At 42.2% G+C, this 22,538-nt stretch overlaps 1 protein-coding gene across 1 annotated transcript; it reads left to right on the top strand.

Annotated features, from left to right (window-relative positions):
- The first annotated feature begins 389 nt into the window (after positions 1–389).
- barhl2 (BarH-like homeobox 2) lies at positions 390–3,287 on the top strand. The gene is made up of 3 exons (XM_053887789.1): positions 390–1,281; positions 1,559–1,784; positions 2,678–3,287. The coding sequence occupies exons 1-3, from the start codon at positions 732–734 to the stop codon at positions 2,988–2,990; spliced, it is 1,089 nt and encodes a 362-aa protein (XP_053743764.1). The 5' UTR covers positions 390–731; the 3' UTR covers positions 2,991–3,287.
- The last annotated feature ends 19,251 nt before the right edge of the window (positions 3,288–22,538 follow it).

Genomic DNA, 22,538 nt, shown 5'->3' on the forward strand with positions numbered 1-22,538 from the left:
AACTTTTTTGTTTTAAAGTGGAAAGATTCAGTTATCTCATTTTAGGGAACAAAACAAAACAAAAAAAAAACTCCTATTTTGTGCGACAACACTGTTTTAAAGTGGACTTAACCAGCACGAAAATTCAGTGTTCGTTGCATTTTTTTTTATAGTAATTTAAGAATAAATATTTGGAGCTTGGCCTTAAAGCACCTGCTTTTCTTGTACAAACCCACGGGCTACGAGAATAATGTGGCGGCTTGAATCGTCTGGATCAAGAAAGTCGGCCCTGATTGGTGGAGAGCCGGTGCCGGCCGTGATGCAAGCCAATCGGAGTTGAGGAAGCTGCGGAAGGTGGAGGGGAAGGTGGGCGAGAGGGCTACAAGAGAGAAAAGGCGTCGAGTGTTTATTATAAAGGAGAAAATATTAATTCCCCCTCGCCGTGGGCCGTGACGTCACTCTAGGAAGTCATTGTAGAGCAACAGTGGAGCGATTAGCAGCAAAAAGGGGCAGCCTGATGTCGAGGAGTGTAGCTATATCTCTCTATGCGCCTCAACTTTTCACACTAAGTTCAACATCCAAACACTGACGGCGGCGTGGAGTACAGACTCTTCAGCGTGGACCATCTACCGTGGATTTTCCTTCTTCCCTGTGGTTTATTCGACGCGTATTCTTGATTACTTTACTTTCAGCGCGGACGAGAAGAAAAAGAAAAGCATCTGTTATGAAGAATCCGTCCCTCCTTTCTTAACATGGAAGCGTCCAGCGGGTCCAGCTTTGGGATAGACACTATTTTATCCAGCGCGTCCAACTCTGGTAACCTGATGAACGGAGATTTTCGGCTGAACGACAGCAGGACAGCAGATTTCCGGAGCCAGGCGACCCCGTCCCCGTCATGCTCGGAGATAGACACTGTCGGAACGGCGCCCTCATCCCCCATCTCGGTCACCATGGAGCACGGCGCCGACGCGCACCTGGTCCAGGACAGTCTACAGCAGCATCACCACCACCTCCATCACCACAGCAACGGCCAGAGTTTGTCTCCGCAGCAGGGGCCGCCGCTCGCCGGCTCCGGTGCCCCGAGGACTGCAACCTCGTCCTTTCTTATCAAAGACATTCTGGGCGACAGCAAACCGCTGGCCGCCTGCGCACCTTACAGCACCACGGTGTCATCACCGCTTCACACGCCAAAACCAGAAAGTGCCATGGCTCCGGACGGCTTCAGGCCCAAACTGGAACAAGACGAGAACAGAAGCAAGTTGGACAGAAGAGACGACATTCAGAGTGAAATGAAATGCAACGGTAAGACGGACAGCCTGTGCAAATATTAGCGGTAAATTGTGGAGATGTTACTCGGGGCGCTGGTGTCCTTTATGAGGCGATGTAAGACAGATGTGAGCCTGCTGATCTCCCCTGCGCGCAGGCCTCCCTGGTGGGTCAATTAGAGAGATTATTGTTCCTAGAGGGGGATCTTGTGAGGAAGAAATCGCTAGATAGATTGATTCGTCTGACTTAAAACTGAGGAGAAAAAAAAAAAGTTGATGTGACCGTGCTTACTCTTTGGTTGTGCTGTGCAAAGGGAGCAAAGAGGAAGGAGACCGGGAGATATCCAGCAGCAGAGACAGCCCACCAGTGCGCACGAAAAAGCCTCGCAAAGCGCGCACAGCCTTCACCGACCACCAGCTCAACCAGCTGGAGAGAAGCTTCGAGCGGCAGAAATACCTCAGTGTGCAGGACCGCATGGACCTGGCGGCGGCCCTCAACCTCACAGACACACAAGTCAAGACGTGGTACCAGAACCGAAGGTGAGAGCACGCACGCGCAACGCACAAAAATCTATTTAACCGAGGGAGACATGTTGCATATATTTGATCAGTCAGTCTCAACATCACAGTAACCACGAGCTTCAAATGCAGAATTAGTCAAAAAAAAAGAGTTTGTTAGCGCAATTAAAAGTCATTTTGTCTTCAGCAAGCCGCGCGATGAGACATTTAAATTTGCAATTTTGGTTATGAATAACTAGATCTGAAGCTTCTCAACCGCTGTCAACCTGTAAAACATGCACAGAAAAACCCAAACGTATTTCTCTTCTTGTTAAGTTCGTGCAGTTATAAAATAAAATAATCGTCTTCAGGCCAGCTTATGTTTCGAGGACAATAATTTGTCTCCTCTTGTTTGCATGGTCAACGTTGAGTTTGAAAAATATCAAATACAAATTTTTAATGATTCATCTTCATATTCCTATATAACCGTGGACGAATTTGAAAACATTTATTTATGTGTGTGTTTAGGCCAAAACGAGTCATGTTCACCCTTGATTATTCTATTGATGGAATGAAGGTGTAAGCGGCTTGTGTGTATGTCTGAATTTCATTCATTATTTCATGCACGTGGTTCGCAATTCAGAATCTATTCTCTTCAAAGTTTTGTCTTATTTTTTCTGCATTCTTTAAACATATATATTTTAATAGGCGTCTCACACTTTCAGGTTTGAATGTCGGAGAAGTTTTTGTGTTTTCTGAAAGAGAGCCAAGTTCATTTTGAAATCAAAGTCTGATGCGAATATCCTTCTTACTTGTATTTATTCTGCGTGGGTGAAGTCACTACAGGCCTCAGCGCAGTAATTAACGGGGTGTTTGAGGAGTTGACAAAATGGCGACGGGGTTCAATAATTCATCTGCGGTGTTTTGATCTCCAGGACGAAGTGGAAGAGACAGACGGCGGTGGGACTGGAGCTGCTGGCGGAAGCAGGAAACTACTCGGCCTTACAGAGAATGTTCCCGTCGCCCTACTTCTACCACCCGAGTCTGCTCGGAACCGTGGACAGCAGCACGGCGGCCGCGGCGGCTGCGGCCATGTACAGCAGCATGTACCGGACTCCTTCGTCGCCGCACCCCAGCCTCCAGAGACCCCTGGTCCCGAGGGTGCTCATCCATGGCCTTGGCCCCGGGGGGCAACCGGCCCTAAACCCCATGTCTAACCCCATGTCCGGCACACCGCACCCGCGATAAAAACAGAACAAGTGATGTGAGTAACTGCACTGGAACCACATTACAGGACTGCTTTCTCACCCGACCCCCCGAAAACAAAAGATAAAGACATTTTTACAAAAGGAGGTATTTAATATCGGCCCAAAAAATAGCCTAAAGACTGTTTCTGTCCGGGCCGAGACAGACGGACCACCAGGACTACTCGTGTCTGATTGTTTGTTTGTTTGTCTTTTGTACAAATACACTTACATTAGCAAATAAACTTATAAAGTTTATTAGATGGAGAAGAACGGAATGAATAAAGACGTAATGATACTACGTGAACTGTGCAGCTTCTAAATTTGTACAAACTTTTATAACTGTGCCGGAAATATATTTTATTTATTTCATTTTTAATTAAAATATTATTCTACTGCTTCAAACATCAATGTGGATGACGTATTCCATTTATTAAAAAAATATTCGAAGTGACATCACCATCAACTTGTTCATAGTTTACGCGCGTAAAATTCGCCTCGGTCTTTTGGGTTATCTGGTTCGGTGCTTCACTGGGAATGTGGCCTTGGCTTGGCAGCTGCGCAATGGGAGGAAAACCAGCAGACAATAAGCCTGGATTTCTCAGCATGAGCGATCAGTGTTGAAGAAGGCAGCGTGGTTAAAAAAAAAAAGAAAGGAAACAAAACCTGCAGTTAATCTGGGGGGGATTGACTCAGGACATTTTTAAAAGAATGTTAAAAGTTTTAAATTATTTCCTTTCAAACAACCGTATTTATTTTTACGAGAGATAAATATATATTATATTTTTTTGAAATTATGACTAAACATTTCTTGTATAATACGCGCACTCAAGAGATTAAGACAGGGACGCGCTCCTGTGGATCAACGCCTCGGGGCACGTTTGTTTGGGTCCCCTTTTTCTTTTTTTTTCTTTTTTTTTCTCAGATGAATTGACCTTTTCTGCCACATCCAAAATAAAACACGGTCACTGTAAAATAAATACATTCTACGCGTCAATGGTTGTCAGGATTCACGCCTGGACAAATATTCACGTGTTTGAATTCTGGCCATAACGTATTCCGCGACTTCGAACAAGCTCCATAACAGACAATTCATTAACAGAGTTTTTGAGTATATTTCTAATTTTTTTACGCACACAAATTTCTAAATCTGTGCCTGTTTTATTTTTTTATACGGATCGTCCATACATAACTCCACATTTTTGCCTTGAATTAACACGTGCGACGCACACGCTGAAAAATATTAGTCCACCGTATTGACCCAAAAGCTTGCGCCCATTACCGCTGTATATAAGACCGACGCATGTTGTTCATATGCATGATTTCTACAGCATTATTTATTTATCGCACTCTGCGGGTGGGAGGGAGGGGCGGGCGGGTGTTGGTGGGGGTGTCGGTTGCCAGTGCGGGCTGATTCATTAATAATAGCCGAAGCCTCACAATCATGCAGCAGCAGCGAATTCATGTAGCCACAATCCCGCTCACTATTCGCATCTACCTGCTCGGTTCATACGTGCTTTTTTCTTACGTTATTATCGTTAATAACGAGTTCTGACGCGAACGTGGCTCAAATAAACGCAGCAGCAAAAGTCCCAGTCAAAGTGGGTCACAGTGATTATGAGTCAGAGTGACAGCATGAAGCTGACTGGCATGTTTTTACATTTGTCATGCACCAACGGCTCACTGTATTATTATTATTATTATTATTATTATTATTATTATTATTATTATTATTATTATTATTGTGAAAGAAGCAGTGGAGATGAAATACACCGAAGTAACATTCGAGCAATTAATTGTGCGCAAATATTCGATACCAAGGTGTTTCTGGCTCCAAAGGCACTAGTCCGGTCTTAAACCCTTCTTTCCAGTGCGTCTGCAGTCTTTCTAATAGGGACTATTGCAACAATTTATTATTAATATTTGAGTTTTATTTGTTTAGCTGTTGAAATCATTTAGTATTTACATTAACTCATTCAGTTTTTCCTTCCTTCCTTCTCACTATTTATGTGTATTATTAGTTTTTATTGAAGACAATTGTTCTTTTTTACAAGCCCAAGTTCTCAGTGTTTAATATAAATTACGTTGACGGTATCAAGATATTTCATTTTAGGTATCAAGATAATGGCAGACAGAACTTGTGGTTTTTATTATCATGTAGAGGAAATTATTTTTGCTATTATCATTTCAAATGTCGCATGTACTCTAAATATGCTATAAAAATATTTTTAATGTCATTAAATTGAAGGAAATTTTTGAGAAATATGCCATTTAATTCAACACAGAAATGTAGGAGTAACATGGAAACACAGCGAGGTGAGGAAAAGGGGCAGCAGACTTGAATAAAGAGGATTAGGCTTTTCTCTTCCGTGGCACACATTACCCAGAACAGATGGGCTTTGCAGAGTCGTTTTCGTCTTCTTCTTCTTGCCTCAAGGAACCTTGTTGGCTACTTTAATTGCCACTTTTTTTTCCTCCTCTAACTGATGTAATGGTGGGGTATCTTTTTCATTACAATAATGAGGTAACACTTGCTCTCCTTGGCCTCTCATTATCACATCTCCTGCCTCACTCACTAAATAAGAGTTTATCCCCTCACCCCCACTTTCAGCCACCCCAAAAACCTTCTCACTAAATTCTGCAATGCGTCTCGCACACTGATCTCTCCACCGGCTACACCCTGGGTTGGTCACGTTGTCAAGCTGGATGGAACAAGTTTAGCCGCACCATCAGTTCAACCAAGTGAGATCAGCAAAGTGTAAATTTAAATAACGATAAAAGCGATAAAATTCTATTTTATTTAGAAGCTCACAAATCAAGGTGAAGGTAATTTCTGTGCGCCTGCCGGACGCAAAAATGGTCTTGACAATGGAATTAAAAAAGAAAAAAGAAAATGAATGTCTATATGACTGCTTTGCCCTTTAAAAACACTCAGTGTTATTTTTCCGGTTAACAGTACGCAGTCAACATGACAGGTTTAAATATCATATAGTTTCATGGCGCTTGAAGAGCAGACTCGGTGTGAAAAGTCCTCTTTTGATGACCATAGATTTGATTTTCATCGTGAGGAGGTGGGCATGAAACTTGGTGACTTGAAGATCTTCTTGACACTGTTGCCGATGACGTCCTGCAGCAAACGCCTCATCACCCCTGACCTTCAGCTCTCAGTAGAGTCAAAGGCAATGATGTTTTGACAAATAGAATGTTTACTCCTCACATGGATTATGATTTTGCCTCGAGTAAAGTTGCGTTATATCTGCGTCTTACTGGTGAGAGGGGTGATGTCTGTGCGTTGGCTTGACCACACAGTTGTCATGCTAAAGAGCCGGAAGCTATGGCTTTGTATTTTGATTTTCATTCTTCATCTGAGATCACATGAGCAAATTATAGAACAATATAATTAAAATGGACATCCGTAGCCTGCCTGCTGGCGTGGTGTCATCCGGCAGAGACTCTTGAGTAAAGTCACCACATCTTTGTTTTGGCATGATAGTGTGACACAGGCAGGGTTTGTGTTGCTGCTTTACCATGCATTATTTCTCAATATGATTGTTAGCTAGTAGTATGTGGTAACTTTGATAATTAGTCCTCAAACAGTGTTCTCAGACTTCCTTGTCTCAGTCGACCATCAATTTTGGATAATGTTTTCCCTGCGTTCAGAAAAAAAAAATCTTTTTAGAATAAAAAAAAAAAAAAGATGGTGACAAAGTGCATTTGCCAGGCTAAACACACATATGTAAAATGTTTCTGATCCATTCAAATATTCAGCACACGTTTTAATTACATTACTCTAATTTGATTTTCCATTTTACTGCAAGCTGACGGTGACAATGCATCACTCTTCGGAATCATCACTCCTCCGGTCCTAGCCAGTCTGCCACAGTCCTGCTGAATGACGCCGACATCCCATAGTTTAAATGGCCTCATCATTTCAGCAAATCCAGCCAGTTTCCCCTCTTTCTTTTTGTCAAGTGACAGGACAGCTGATGGCAGAGAAGCTGCGCTACCTTTCAAGTTTCAAACCAGGCGGCCGAGGAGAAGAAGAAGGAGGGGGAAAGTCTGTCAGCAGCGATGTCAAGAGCTTCCTTTTTTTACAGAGCAATTAGGGGTTTCATCACAGCAGAGCCACGTCAGGATTCATTACGCCTCGGCAACAGCTAATTGCTTCAAGGTTAAAGTAACAGATCTGACGGTACTATATTTTAAGTGACAGACTCAGATTCTGGTGGCGTTTCACAGAGCACAGTGCTGACATCACAGAGTTTGAAAGAGGACGGCTGAGAAGAAATGATGGCACATTATCACAATGAGTTAGTGGAAATGAAGACTTGAAAAGAAAGTAACATAGTTTGTTTGTTGGCTCTGTCACCGTTAAAACAAACAAACAAAGAGAATATTTATTTGTTTTTCAGACACCGAGTTGCTTGGCATTTTGGCCATGAGTGACATTTTTATTTACAAGACTGACCAAAACACATTTATTTTATTCAACAAGGAAAATTCACAGCATGAATCAGATGTATAAGTCCATTTACATTGGGAAAGCGTAAGCAGTGGGCTCGCAAAAGATGTTTAGCTCAAGCACACTCTGACCTCAGTCGATGCTCTAGTTTAATTTTACTGTTTACCGTTTGTCCCAATACTTTGCCTAAAATATGCCTGAAAAGTCTTTCTTACGAAGAAGGATTCCTTGACCGTTTTGGGAAGCGATGAGGACGTCTGGTTAGGGTGTGTAAGCACAGCTTGTTCAGTGGGCGCACAAGCATGAACGGTGTCGAGGGGTTGGTTTTATGAGCCGCCCAGATGAATTATCATTACCTGGGTCATTGGAAATCTACACACACATATTAACCTACCTGCCGTTTTCGCTCCAAACTCAAAACTGCTGTCTCCTCTCTGTTTTCGCGAAGGTCTAGAAAAGATTGCCGGGTGACTGTTGATAAAAATACTGAATTTTAAAACAAGAAGTCAGCTAATGAGAACGGTGCGAATTTATTTAGAAGAAACCTCTCAAGCCTGAACTGACATTTTTAATATCACTATAATGCTGACGTTTGAAACACAGTTGCTGACACCATTATACACCATTGACATGACATGTATTCAGTAAATTAAGACGCTGTCAACTGTTGAGAATGATGTGGAATCAGTTTGCTTGTGGTTCCTTAATGTCCTGCCTGTATGTATTCAATAGTAGTGTCGTAGACGTGATCTCTGGGTTCATACAGTGCGTGAAATCCTTAAAAGTGCTGGAATTTTGATGGTGTGTTTTCAAGGTTTGAAAACTGAAATGTGCTTGATGAAGCGCGTGAAAGTGCTGGACACCAAACGGTTTGTTGAAACACGGCTCTGCATCTCACCCGCTGAATCTGACCCTGTCAGTTGATGTGTTTGCTCCGCCCCCTATCAGAATCACATGCTTGAAGGGCTGCAAACATGCCGGGAGGCTGACGTTATGACCAGCATTGGCTTGACAGAAACAAATTTGGGCTAACAAAAGGATCAAATCCACAGTCGTCTACTCTGCAAAAATGGATTTGTAGATCTTCATGATGGGAGAGTTGGTGCTAGCAAGTCACATGAAAGCATTTTTGCTACACGTTATAAGCCTAGTTCATGCTGACTAAATAGTTCAGACTGGCGTAGTGTCTTTTTAACATGGTGGTTTTGTTTGGTTGTCATCATAACGGTGTTACGTTGTAGTTATATGGTTTGCAGCACACAAGCCCATCAAGGATCACGGATAGTACCAAAGCTTCTTGCAGGACACCTGAAATAAAGCTTATTTTGGGGCTTAGCTGGCTACCTTACATGGATGACATTATAAAATGGATACCAGTGATTCATCCACCCTCAACATGCCATTTATCACTGCGGAAGTTCAAGCACATCATTACGCACACCACAGATGAACTACTTTGGTGCTCCACTGCTGCTGTAGCCAGCTGTTGGTGAATCCACCCAAGACTTGCATTATCACTTTGAAACAGAGATCTAAAATGCACTCTTGTTGTCATTGCTGTGATGCCTCACAATGAGTGTACAACCCGTGCCCGCCTCTTAGTCAAGATGAAATTTTTACATGTAAAGGTGTGTCAACTCATCTGACACAAGTTAAACAAATACACTTGCATTTTGTCCGGGCCGTAGCAGCAAATATGCTAACTGGGGAGCGCATGCTATTTTGCGGCATTCAAAAGTGTGTGCTCTCTTGATAACTTGCTTGTTTTCAAGGTGCACAAACAGGTTATTACAGGGGTAGATCAGTTCTTATTAGCGCAGTAAGAAAGTGGTTTCCTGAAATTTTCATAACACAACGACCATTTTTTTTTTTTTTTTTTTTAAAAAGAGGCGCTCAAGTAGATTTAATTATGGATTGGGTCATTCTTCTCCGAAGCAGCTCTTTACAAATGAGCAGTTGTTTACCCTTGGCTTTCTTCTCCTCTTAAAGGAGAATACCTGATCCTTTGAACCAATTGTTTGTCTAACCGCTGCTGGGAACGAAGAATCCCAGAGGTCTGGGTAAGTGTTGATCTAAGGTTGGATTTGAAATGGCCTAATGAGGAAGTCTCGGAGTAATTAGCGATAGCTGGAACGCTTGTGGATAATTCGAGTGCCTCACCACCCTGGATGAGCGGTAGGGAGGAGGGCGGATGATGAAAGCCTGGGAAGATGAGGGTTAATGAAAATTAGCATGTCAAGTTAGTTCCTACCTCTGTCACTTTTCCCCGCTTCATCTTTTGTTCTTCTCATTGGTGATGTAATGAAACAATTAGTGGGCCGGTTCATGGCTGGGGTAAGGTGCTGCTGGGAGCGACTGAACGCTGCCCTAATTAGAGCCGAGGAGGCGTCTGGTGTTGGGGTCCGGCAGGAACTGGGGACGTGTGGCGATGGGCCTGCAGGGAGCCGACCACCGTCCCCTCCTGGGCAGGTTTGCCAGGTTGTGGGAGACCACAAACCATAGCTGTGACCACTACGCACCATCGAGCAAGTTTAGACTGGTTGGTCAAAAACAACAATTCTCATCTGCACCTGCAGTCAAGAGTACTGGGATATACTTGTGAAGCTATTGCTCACGTTTTTGGATCAACAATCAGTTTCATCCAAACATCCAAATCGGAGTTGGATTTAATTTGTGAAGTACGAGCGCATACACATGGAACATGGAAGTAAAGACCACATCTGATAGATTCAGTTCTGTTCACTGATAGATTCAGTTATGCCACAAGAATATGACACATGCACACCAGAAGGGTGATCGACTCTATATCGACAACAAATCAGCATTCCTACACATTGCACATGTACTGTACACAGATGAACCATAATGGAAGTGCATTAAAATGGGGGTGGAAAAGGGAAACAACATCACCTATATTAATACCAATATTTGTTGTGATCTTATTAAATATTGAAAAATTTTTCCCCAGACACAATATAATTGACTTATTTTGCGTATATGCGCTCAGAAAGATTTTTAAAAGTTTAATATTGGGCGCAAACATTTGAAACCCAAATCACAGGAATAGCAGTAAGTGCGCATGATGATACTGCCACAACATTGCCAGAGTTGACGGGTGGACGATCTGCTGCCACAGACTGGAGTGGTGCTGACAGTTGCTCTAGTTTTGGTTTGGTTCCAGCTGGGTACCATTACCTGTCAACAGAAACCAAAAATAAATAAATAAAAAAAAGCACGTAATACAACAAAATAAAAGCCTAAATAAACACTACAAACCACAAGCTAGTGCTCTTTATGAACACACAAATGCACCTCCCCCTGTCCTGACTAAGCGATTTTCAAAATTTTAATAGATAGACTCACAATATAACTAGATCTGCACCCATGTATGGAGATGGAATTGACAAAAACATTGTCACAGCCACTCAATGAAAAGTGATGGGAAGAAGCTGTTCCGGCGCCTGTTGGTAACTGTGGCACCTACTGTACCAGATGGGATCAGTTCAACACCTGATTTTAGCTTGAATAATACCTGCTTGATAAATACAAATATACCTAATCGACAGTTTTGTCTTTTACATATATTCTCATGCATGAAAGATGTAGGCTAGTTGAAGCATGTGCTGTGTGACACAAACACTGGAAATTAAAAATGTCTCCAGATTGACTGGGTGAGGGGGTATCCACAGCTTCTGCGGGTGTGAAAATCTGGACTGATAGGAGTTTACACGTCGCTGCCATGTGCATGTTGGGGCCTGCTGAGTGGTAGAATGCGATTAGGAGCTTGTGATAAGCGTTGTCTGGCTCACTCACACTTGCTGGGTTTGGGCTTCGGGCCAGGATGTAAGTTGTTGATTGGCAATGAAATGGTAAATATTTCTTATGCAGGCATATGTCTGTCTCAGGAGGCGATGAGAAGCTTGGACTTGTGTGGAAAAACAGTCGGAGCGACTAAATGGATCAGGCTGGACTGAACCTTCTTACTGCCACATCCACACAATAGCTGTGTTTTTACTGGCGGATGGAAATAAACAGGGCTTTTTTTCTGGGACAAAACTGGCCTTTCTCTGCATGAACTATAGATTTGGGCTTTTTAAAGTTATTTTCCACGTAGCCACAAAGCGGCTACCCCCCTAGTTGAAGCAATTTGCTGTTCACAATGGTGCAGCTTAACCAGCTAGGTCAGGTCAAGTTGACTCAGACAATAGGGACTTTAGTGTCGCAGCCAGTGCACCGAGTGTCGCCCAAACAAAGCCGTGCGCTGCAAGTGGAGCAAACATTTCATGAAGTCGTGGCCTCAGTCTATAAATGTCCCGTTCAATCTGCCCGTTCCCATCAAGCCAACCTTTATCCGGTTACAGGCGTTTTTGTAGTATCTGCCGACAACAAAGCACTGTTTTATTTATTAAAATAAGGTACGCAATTTTGAGAGGACTGCGCGCCGTTCATTCATTGTGGATGGAAGTTATTTTATTCAGCAGCACTACACTTTCAGATGCAACACTCATCATCAAACCCAACACTGAAATATGAAAGCATAGTAAATATATTAGCAATCTAAATTCACTCTCCTATCTCATTGCTGAATTCACGTCCTCATACACAACATTTATGCTTTTTATCACAGCGTAGTCAACTAGAATCAGACGACTAGAGATGAAAACAAGGAGTTAGCATTACATATTTACATAGAATAATTTGTGGCTAAAGCACTGAACAAGAGACACTGTCTACTGTACCTATCTGCTTGCTTCACTATAAATGTATTAGCATTATAATATTTTTGTTTCTGTATATTTAATTATTAAACTAGAACCTTATTCTTTTTCCATGTTTTTTAGCCGCTAAACGCTACTGTTGTGAAAATGCAAATGCAAATTGTCATAATTGGATGGATTTTCTTTTCATCCAGGATCTTGATTCCTAGATTTTAGAGTAATTGGATTACATTTTCGAATTCTATTGACATTCACTGTTTTAGATGAATATTTTGCCCTTATTCCAGCCTTATATATGGTTTAGAAACATCAGAGGATCCATCTGTTGGCAGAAGTGGCCCAAGTTATAAACCGTCATTTTTCAAAGGTACTTTATTTAGTGGGAGAAACAGGAGACAGCAGACTGTGATGCAGTCACAGTGAGATATCCAGAACGCTCACACCAATGCGAAGCACGATAATAGCGAAACATATGTGCGATAATTAGGATCTAATTGCTCCATGTTCGCATATCTATTTTAAGACACAGCAGCAGCAAACTTTCCCTTTAACTGTGGTGTAAATAATGCACAGTCTAGCTGAACTAGTCCCCTGAATGCCCTGCTACATTGTCCACTTCCTTCCTGCAGGAGTTCAGATCCAGAGGTCTGCCAGCTGCCTTCCACGACGGCTTCATCCAGCCGGGGAAGAGCATCTGATTCGCCACGTTTCAAACGCTAATGTTTAAACCAAAAGGAAGAGCGCCTAGTAATGTGTTCATTCATCTGCATAAACACCACCTGTCCCAGCACAGACAACTCCTCAAGCAGCGAAAGTTTAGTGGCAGTCAGAGTGCCAGCCAATCAGCCGGGGCCCAGCTGTGGTTTCACCAACCCGGAGTGTTTTCAAGTGTCACAAACCGCTCAGAGTACTGGTGCTAGAGAGAGAGAGAGTGAAGTAGAGAGAGATTTTCATTTCATGTCATCCGCCAGCGAGACGAATGGGCGACACGCTAACAAAAAGAAAACAGGGCGTGCTATCACAATTGACATCTAAAGGTAATTTATGCTGGCCCTTTATTTACTGCCGCTGCTTCCGCACTGAGACTTGTTCTTGAAGGCTAATTTGAAGACTATTTGGCAGATTGCAGACCTTCCCTCCTTAAGAATTTCCATCATTTGTCTCCAGCACGCGCCGAGTGTTATCAGAATCCAGAGCAGCATTGATCACCTTGTGTTATCTCTCCCCCCACCCACCATCCCCTGTTGGAACAGCTCCTTAGTGCCAAAGCTTTTGTTTGTTTTTCTGTTTTTTTTCCCTCCACTGATACTAGAACAATACTGTCAGTTTCTGTCTTGACTGCGCTGGCAAAGTGGAATGCGACGTGTTCCTCAATAGGTACCTGTAATGAAAAGGAAAGCGCGGCTGCCGTGACAACTCTTCAGCGAGCGGGTTGTTGGAGGGGCGGGGGGCAGGGGTGGGCAAAGCTTGTAGTTTGTTTTGATGGTTAAAGAGGGGATGGCATCTGGCATTGTAATTATCTGAATACATTTCAGTGGGGCGCCGATAAAAGGATCCAAAGTGCTGTCAAGTGTCTTTTTATCCGCCAATTCTTTTGGAAATGAAACAACACGTTTCATGGTGTCACCTGCTTCTGTTGATTACAGACACAGATTTCAATTCACTTCCTCAGGGGCTTGGTTTTATTTTCCAAATTGTGGAGGTGTTGTACAATTGTCTCAAAACTTGGGATGCTTGGAACTGGCCCTTGGGTTCGGTTGAAAACCACATGAGGACTCAAATTGCCGTGAGTGTGACTAACTGCCAAGCTACTTGACTAGTCATGGACCGGTGACTTGTACGTGGTGCTGTGTGGTCAGTGTAGCTGAACTGATCCAGTAGAGATGTTTGTGACTGCAAGCTAGATGTTTTATTTTCTTCATTCTTGGTATTTATCACTGGTCCTTTGTTTTAGTTAAGCTTAGCTGATGACATTTTTGTGAAAATTCCTTGTCCCTCAGTAAAATAATAATAAAAATACATGTATTTTTAAAATAGTGCCACAATATCATATGAACATGTATCATCCATAGTACCTTCATGATTTGTGTTTGTAAAAAATGAATATAATATATAGAAAATAATCTACAATTCAAATAATAATAAACTGTGTTTTTAATTTGTCCTTGTTAATCCAGTGCAAATGCAAAAAGCAGTTAAGACTTTGTGACTCACAACAGTCACAGTACATAGTGTGGCCCCTTTTGGCATTTCATAGTTGCCCACCCGGGTACAAGGTGTCACCACCCTGGCCTATCCGGTATGTAATGAAAAAAAAGAAAAACACAAAAAGAATCAGAGCATCAGTGTGATAATGACCATTGCTGTGAGATGCATGCAGAAATTCATTCAGGTTGTGGTGGAACTGATATCGCTTTAACATAAATATGGATTTACATAATAGCACCATCTACATGCCCCATATTAGAAAACAATGGCGCAACTTATCTTTAAATTGCATCAAATCCTATAAATGGATCCGTCATACATAGGGTTATTTATTGTATGATTTCTGCTTTATTTCATTCCTTTCTTTCTCAACTGTAGTTTGGGTAATAGCCACTTCAGTAGAGTAGTCCACTTTGAAAGCTGTAAAAGCTAGAATTGTGGCCAAGTCGACTGTCAGCGCTGGCATCATGCGACTGATCCGCGAGGAAGAAAGGGCCAATTAGAGATCATTTGGCAAAGAAGCTTTCGATTGCTTTCACTCTCTTATTATTTGGTCTTTTGTTGACCTCTTCTGAGAGCAAAAGCGGATTCTCCAGCACACAGAAGAGGGGCCGCAGCCGTGCAGCTCTTTCATCTAGTGTCGTGAAAGCACAAGTGCCCGAGTCCGCCGACCACTTTAATCAACTTAATGCAACTGATATGGCCTGTTGTTACCAGCCCAGGAGCAATTCAAAGGAGGCCACAGATGGACGTCAGCGTGCAGGCTTTTTGGAAGACCTCTACATCCAACAAGTGAGCACAGGTTACACAGGGAGGCAGAGGGAAGATGGGGGTCATGGGACATGCAGACACCACTCAGACAACCTGTCCACAAGGGCATGCTGGTTCTCTCGCCCCGTCCTTCCGTTCTTTACAAGGCATACACAGCACATCTGATCTGAAATGTGGGTGATGGACCTTTGTTTATTTCAAAGGTTCGTCCCTCTTTATTCCCAAGTCCCTTTGTGGATTCATGGGCCTTGAAATATGTATAACTGTCCTTTTCATTTCAGCCCTGTGAGGGTGAAATCAAAGCCGCAAGTTTCAAGAGTGGCTGTACAGCGCCGTCACTTCTTAACCTGAAACCCAGCGCACTGCCAATCTTGACCTCCAAAATATGAGCGTCAAAGACAACTGAGTTTCAGGCCCCATTGAAGTAACAATAATGAAGTTTAGGTTTTCATGTTATTAGGTAACCACAAATACCTGTGCCAATTTAGGGCGCTGCTCTTCTGTCACATGTATATGACAAAAAACATAGATTTGATTTCTCCATGACCTTAAAAGTACTAAATTAACACAATACTATTTTTGCCTTGAAGCCTCATAACAAGAATTTTCACCTGTTTTAAAAGAGATGAGACGCGATGCCAGAGGGGCGTTTCTTAAGAATCTCCCACTGTGACTTGCATGGAGGTGCGAATGTATAGGTGCTGTGTTTGATAATGAGCCATTATGGCCTGGCAGTCTGTCCATGGTCTCCCCCTCTTTAACCTTGCTACAATGAGGTTAACACCCTCGGCCTCTCAAGACCAAGTCCCAAACAGCCAAGACACTCTGTCCACGAGCAAAAGATATGATTTAAACCTTGAGCCAAATTTCTCTTTCCAATCCTTTCTAATGTGCCACGAGTCAAGCATTCTTGACAGTATTGTTGAGTTTGGTTTTTCATCTGAAATATGTGACAAAAATAATAATATAGTAAAAGAGTTTTTAGTTGTAGTTTTCTTTTGAAATGTGTTTCCACCAGTGACATATTTTGCTGTTATTTTAATCATAAATAGCATTCATAGTTGAACCACGGAAATTTAATTTCTTCTCATGCAGTCATAATATTAACATGTTTCTAGGTTGTTAGTCAACCTCTTTGGAGTTTGTTCTTCTCGAGATTGTGCAACTTATTCAAACTGGACTAACGCTGTAGTTTAATCCAGAAAGTTGCCAATGGCATTCACCACTCTGCTGTTTTGGATTCTCCACTTGTGTCCCACTGTCACTCTGAGAACATGGAACTTCTTATGGCCACATCCAGTCTGCGGCTGAAGTGGCAAAGAAGTAGTATTGGCAAAGAACATGCTCTATTGATCATCTGCAGCTGCATGCTTTCACTTGTGCATGTACATATTGTATGTTCTTGCAGTACACTAATGTGTCAACTGGTTGATGTGTCTTTAGAGTAACCAGATCTTTCTCTGGGAATTTTTCTGACCACGAGAGCTTCACCAACTCCATATTGACATCACGAGCTGCGACGGGTTTTCACGGAACTCAACTTTAGTCAACTAAATTTTTTGCTAGCATTCCTGGCCATATCAGCAGTTCAAACGCACACGTGGAGATACCACTTATTTATTGATTTAACACTGACATTTTAGAGTAGTATGCTGGGGACATGGTCAGTGTCCAACAGTCCAGTCCATAACCGATTTGAAATTTGCTTTTGTGCTTCAATGGCATTCAAACGGTAACAGTGTTATACGGGAAACTTCACAAGTAAGTATGAATTGGAATGTAATCTCTGACTTTCAATGATCACAAGACTAGCATTGTAGCTTTGAGTCCATTTGTGAAATATATTGACATTATATATAGAGTTGTCACAGAATAACTTGCATCTTGGCTACGTTATGTGCCCTTAAGTGAGTGTGTGTCAACAGCTTCCATGACTTAAACTTAGAAGTAAGGCTGTAATTTCTGTGTGGTTGCATCTGCACCAACAACAAAAGTCGACACGGACATTAGTGTATGCTGTGTAAGAGATGCAATTGAGTACTGATGGGGGCTGAGACAGACAGATAGCCCTTCAAGGCATGACATTGTTTTTAACTTGGCAAAGTGCTGAGCTCAACAGCAGACCACTAACAAGGAGACGATCAGCCCCGAAGGAAGGAGGCACCAGCCGACTGGCAGCAGGACTTAAAGGGAAAGTGATAAGCACTCACTCCGGAATACTCCTGCGGTTTGATCCCAAGTCATTACAGAGGTCAAGGAGAGAAAAACTCCTCAGCTCCTTTTCTTGTTTGCACTGAGGTTTGCTTTCAACAGTCATATTTCTTCTGAACATCAATAATTTAGCGTCTGCATTAAGTTTCAAAGCAGTGGATGAGATGAAAAACGACATCAGCTTGCTCTAATCTAACATGGAGAACAAGCCAATCTAAGGCATTGATGTTATTTCTGTGCTTTGTTGTCTGAACGGGGGCGCTGATCCCCGGGACACAGTGGTGGCAGCCCAGGTTTTTTAGATTGCGGAGATCTCTGGCTGGGGTCAAATAACAGATTAATAGGTTCAGTAATGAGCTCCCCGGAGTGTCCAGCTCTTCCACTTCCCCATCCTCCATTATGATGGATGAGAGCAAACTTCATTCACACGTTTCAAAGAAAAATGTTGCCGTTCGTTTGAGTTGAAGGGGAAACATCAGTGCCACTGATGTATTGTTCCTCTGTGATACTCTCTCCTATCTTTGTTTGTCATCTGTGTTCAACTGTCACTGCTGTCTTCTTCTGTCTGGTCGCTATTGTCGACACATCACTCTGGTTTTCAACTTAAAGGAGTTGATGTGGATGTGGTGAGTTTCAGCCGCTTTGATTCATTCAAACGCTGTTTAGTTGTAAACATAAAGGATCTTCAAAGCGTCAATCCATCGGTGGGAGTTCAACTCACACTTGTAAACCTTCAACTGAAGTGATTCCACAGGATAAATATTAAATGACTCACTCCAGGTCTCAAGGTTTTGCCACCTGGACCAAACAAGTGCTTATCAGCTTTTTTTAATATCCTCAAACCAATTCACATTTCCTCCCGTGACAAGTGAACAGAATAAATTCCTGGACCTGCCTGATGGACATAGGCCTGGTCAACGTGCCGTCTGCACCTCATTTCTGGCAATGACACCTTGTTCCATGACTAACTCCTTTCCTTTTAATCACATAATAATGACACAGTAATGCGCACTATGCTCTGTAATGATAATATAATATTATTGCACGACAGGAGCAGAAATGACTTTACATTGCTGTTTTCAACCTCTCTCTCCAAATTGCGAGTCGTTGTATGTAATATTAGTTTATAATGGTTCATTTAAAAAAATAAATATGCTAGATAATATAACACTGAAACTGCTGCTTGACCCTTGAGCAGATTATCTTTTCTGCTTCCTCCATTCTCATCGGTTAATAGATACACATGGGGTCCAAGTTTTTAAGCACTGTTGATACACAAAGAAATAACTGTTATAAGATGGTTCTTATTACTCCATTAAAGTAACTAAAGTAAAGTAAGTGAGGTAAAGTAACTGGGTTGTGATAAAAACAGACCATTTGCAGCTCACCCCTTGTCTTTTAACATGCTTTTGTCATACATGCACGAAATGGAAAAGCGACTATATGGACACTCAGTGGTGTTAGCAACTGGCTTCATTTTTTGTAGTTTGCACCAGTAAGTGGAACATGGCTAAACACAGATTAAAGAGGAAGGCCTCGGTACAGGACATTCATTGTTCTGCCTGTATTATAAAATGTTGACAACCAGGACAGGTCACCAGTCAGTGGAAATACATTTCAAGTGTGTCCTGAGGACAGTGACCAGCCAATATCTTTTAGGAAGTACCTTCTCGCAAAATGGCTCACCTGTCCTCTCAAATCTCAATTTTTGGACAGATCAGTCTCATTTGAAAAGAAAAAAAAAAGCGGTGTGGTGGGTTAATAAAATGGAACAATGTTGGACTGGCTGATTAGGAAACATCATCAGCCAGTCCTCGCGGCTCCCCGGTCAGATATCTCCGTCCGCCATCATTAACTGACCTTACACGTGTCGCGAGTAACCGCAGGGGGAGGACAGACAGTACGGCAGCCACAGGAGACAGATCTCAGGAGGTGATTACTTTATGCTGCACCATGGAGTGATGCTAATGACCTCTGTGCTCCTGCATTAATGGCCTTTGCTGTCAGAATCTCATGTCGCAGACGTGTATGAAGAGGTCCTCACCTCTCCAACACAGTTTCATCAAGGGAGGCTCCAGTGATGCCTGTACCGAGGTCACATGATTACGCAGCCAAAGTGAGCAACTTTACGGTAGGAACGTGGTTATGAAATAGCGACTAAAGTCACAGTCTGTGGATCAACAAGTAGAGTAATGTGTCGGTCTTTGTTGACCGAAATACTTTGAGAGCTTTCAGATTTTCTTTTTTTTTTAACCCGAACCCAAGACAGACAGACACAAGCTGCTGTTATTTTTAATTTCAAAGCTGAGTGAAGGGGCGAGAGGGACGTCATATTAACAGACATCACTGTCACCGTGTGAGATGGAGATTTCACTGCAAGCTAAATTGTTTGTCTGTGGCTCTGGGTTGAGCTCGTCATTATAGGGCTGAGAGGATTACTCCGGGATTTGGGCATCCCATGAGCTGAAGTGAAAAGTGACATTAACTCAGAGATGACAACCGGATGAAAAGGAAAATTTAATTGTGACATTAGAGTGAAACCATTCCACGCCTGTGTTTACTAAATGGGGAAGGAACCACTGATCTTTCTTCCAATTGTCCTCAGTTAAAGTTGGATATGTTAACCACCATTGCAAAATAACCAAAGTAAATAAAAAATAAATGAAGAAGCATATTTCAGTTTAAAGTGTAAACACAATCAATAGCCAACCAGAAACATGGCAAACAATTCCATCTTGCCACAGAAATGCATCGGAAATGAAACGCTGTAGAGTTCATGTAGTTATTCATCAGCACCACGGCCAGCTCTGTATCTCCACCAGCCACTTTTGAAACTCTGTTTTAACAAAGTTTACATTTAAATACCCATAGACATGCATGAATGTTGATTTTATTTTATTTTTCAATGCACGCTGACTAAGTCAGCAGTAGCCAATACATATATTTGATTTAGATTATCTATGCAAAAATGTTCTGTTTTTTATGGTGTGATGAGATTTTGTTATGGCTCACTTCCTTTGAGTCAAGTGGGGCCATGAATTGTCTGTTTTGGGTAGTTGCGCCAGTGTTAATGTCACCAGGCTTGTGTCCCCTCTGTTTGAAACAAAACCCTCAGGGCGGATGTGCTTGTCCACAAGGTCAAGTGGACGAAGCATTTTAGGTTCATGCATGTAATACACCGAATATACATGATATAATCGCATTCTTGCTCAAACTGCACACTCCTGGTCATGGGAGTGGTTGTCTCCTGACACCGCATAGACAGTACATTTACACCAAGTGACCTTCATGGGAATAACATGCTGATAAAAACAGCAATAGAATTTTAACAAATGGTATTCAGCTACCAAAACACACACGCTAAAGATGCATTTCAATACATTAAAGAATAACAGTTTTTGTGGTTTATCAAGTTTAAATCAGACAACAAGCAGTAGTTTTTTATTTTCATGAAAACTACGTTAACTTTTTAGATATCACTTCAAAATTTCAGTTCTAGACATCAAATCAGACTCTGGGTTTATACGGAGGCTAAAACAAAACCCCAAAGCCTCTCTTTCATTCTCTCTCAATCTACATTCACAATGTCTTTTGCACACGTTACGTATGCAGTCAGTTTATTGTCACCTAAAGTAACTATTTATACATCTAACTTGATGTCCATTATGTCCACTTGAACAAAGCAGTTGACTTGATTAGAACGAGTAGAAGCAAAAGCGAGTAGGTTTCAATGCTCTCTTAGTTTTCACTTGTCCAGCCAAACAGAGGACACAACTCCCCCGTCTATAGCAGACATCTGTGGTTAAATGGATCTTCAGCAGACCCCAACTCGGCGCAAAAGTCTAGCTCCAGAATCCACAGCAGACTGGAGGCTCAGGCCCTTTTCTCCTCCAACCTCCCCCTTGAAGTTTTTTTTCCTTCTTCTTCTTATTGCTGAAAAGACCAGGACTGTGCTTTTCTAAAAAAAAAAAAAAAAAAAAAAAGGGCGGGGGGGTTTAATCTGGGGAATGAGTGCTTTGCCATGCAGCCCACATCTAGAGATAGTGCCAAGCAGGGCTGGGCAGTGTATTAATATTTAAATTTCTGTCCAGATAATCAATAGAAGGGGGTACTTGTGTGTGCTGTTACCCTCAGATGGGAAACGATAATAGGGAGAAAACCTGCTGATTAGCCTCCTTAGAAGCTCTCTTCTCTGTGTAGTGCTCAATACTTTAGGAGTGATTATAAGCTATTGAGGCAGAAAACCTGATCGAATATAACCTCTTTTGAATTCCTTGTTCCCTCAATGGCGTGTCAAAAAGAGCATTCAGCGTTTCGTGTTGCCATTTTACATTATTCTCCATTTCATCTCCACATATAATGTGTGAGGGACCCCCCCCCCCCAAAAAAAAAAAACTCAGGCAGCCTTTATGTCATAACTTAATACTTTTATATGGGTGCCAGTGCCATAACACCCAATGATAGATATTTTATTCTTCTTTTCAGTGGTCATAAAAAAATCCCGGCTTAGTCCTTTTTTGTCTTTTGAATGCTTTGAACTCCTTTCAGCCTTTAGGGGGACTTTTTGTGGCGTGGACTGTGGAGTGCATTCACTGTAAAGGCACTCAATACCGCAATAAGACTGCAAGCAAAACTGAGTGTCTTAAGCGGGACCACACATCTGAAGCATTTGCATAATTTAAAGAGGAAAAAAAAAACTAATTTAAGATGAGAATCCAGACAACGCATACCTCTCTCGACCTATCAGGTTACTAAGTGTTTTAGTCAAAGTGGCCCGACAACAGCTGAGACAGAAAGTCTTCAAGGGGAGATTTGTCTTTTTGTGCGCTCACGGCTTTAGCCACTTTGCCATATTCTCATAACATGGTGTGTCTGAAAATCTCGGTGTTTAAGAGAGGTCAGGTTTTTTTTTTTTCTTTTTTTTTTTTCCAGCCATTGTCCTAACTCGGTTAAAGCGTCGGACATAAAGAAAAGGGGGTGCTTGGGAAGAGGAGTAGGGGGGCTGAGATGCTTTTTCCTGAGGATAATATCTCGTTTGAAGGGCTCGCAGAAAGAAAAGCAGAAGGAGCTGAAGTAGTGGTGCTGAGGATCTTGAAAGAGAGCAAGGCCAAAGCTGAACTGCTCAGTTCATTTTCCACCTCACTGGCCGTCGTAATCCATCTTGGCCAGCTGCTAACAAGAT

This window comes from Synchiropus splendidus, chromosome 1 (genome assembly GCF_027744825.2).
Source record: "Synchiropus splendidus isolate RoL2022-P1 chromosome 1, RoL_Sspl_1.0, whole genome shotgun sequence".
Taxonomy (NCBI): Eukaryota; Metazoa; Chordata; class Actinopteri; order Syngnathiformes; family Callionymidae; genus Synchiropus; species Synchiropus splendidus.

Coding starts and splice junctions, on each gene's coding strand:
- barhl2 (XM_053887789.1), top strand. CDS start 732: ATGGAAGCGTCCAGCGGGTCCAGCTTTGGGATAGACACTATTTTATCC. Junction 1,282..1,558: donor GAGTGAAATGAAATGCAACG/GTAAGACGGACA, acceptor TGCTGTGCAAAG/GGAGCAAAGAGGAAGGAGAC. Junction 1,785..2,677: donor ACGTGGTACCAGAACCGAAG/GTGAGAGCACGC, acceptor TTTGATCTCCAG/GACGAAGTGGAAGAGACAGA.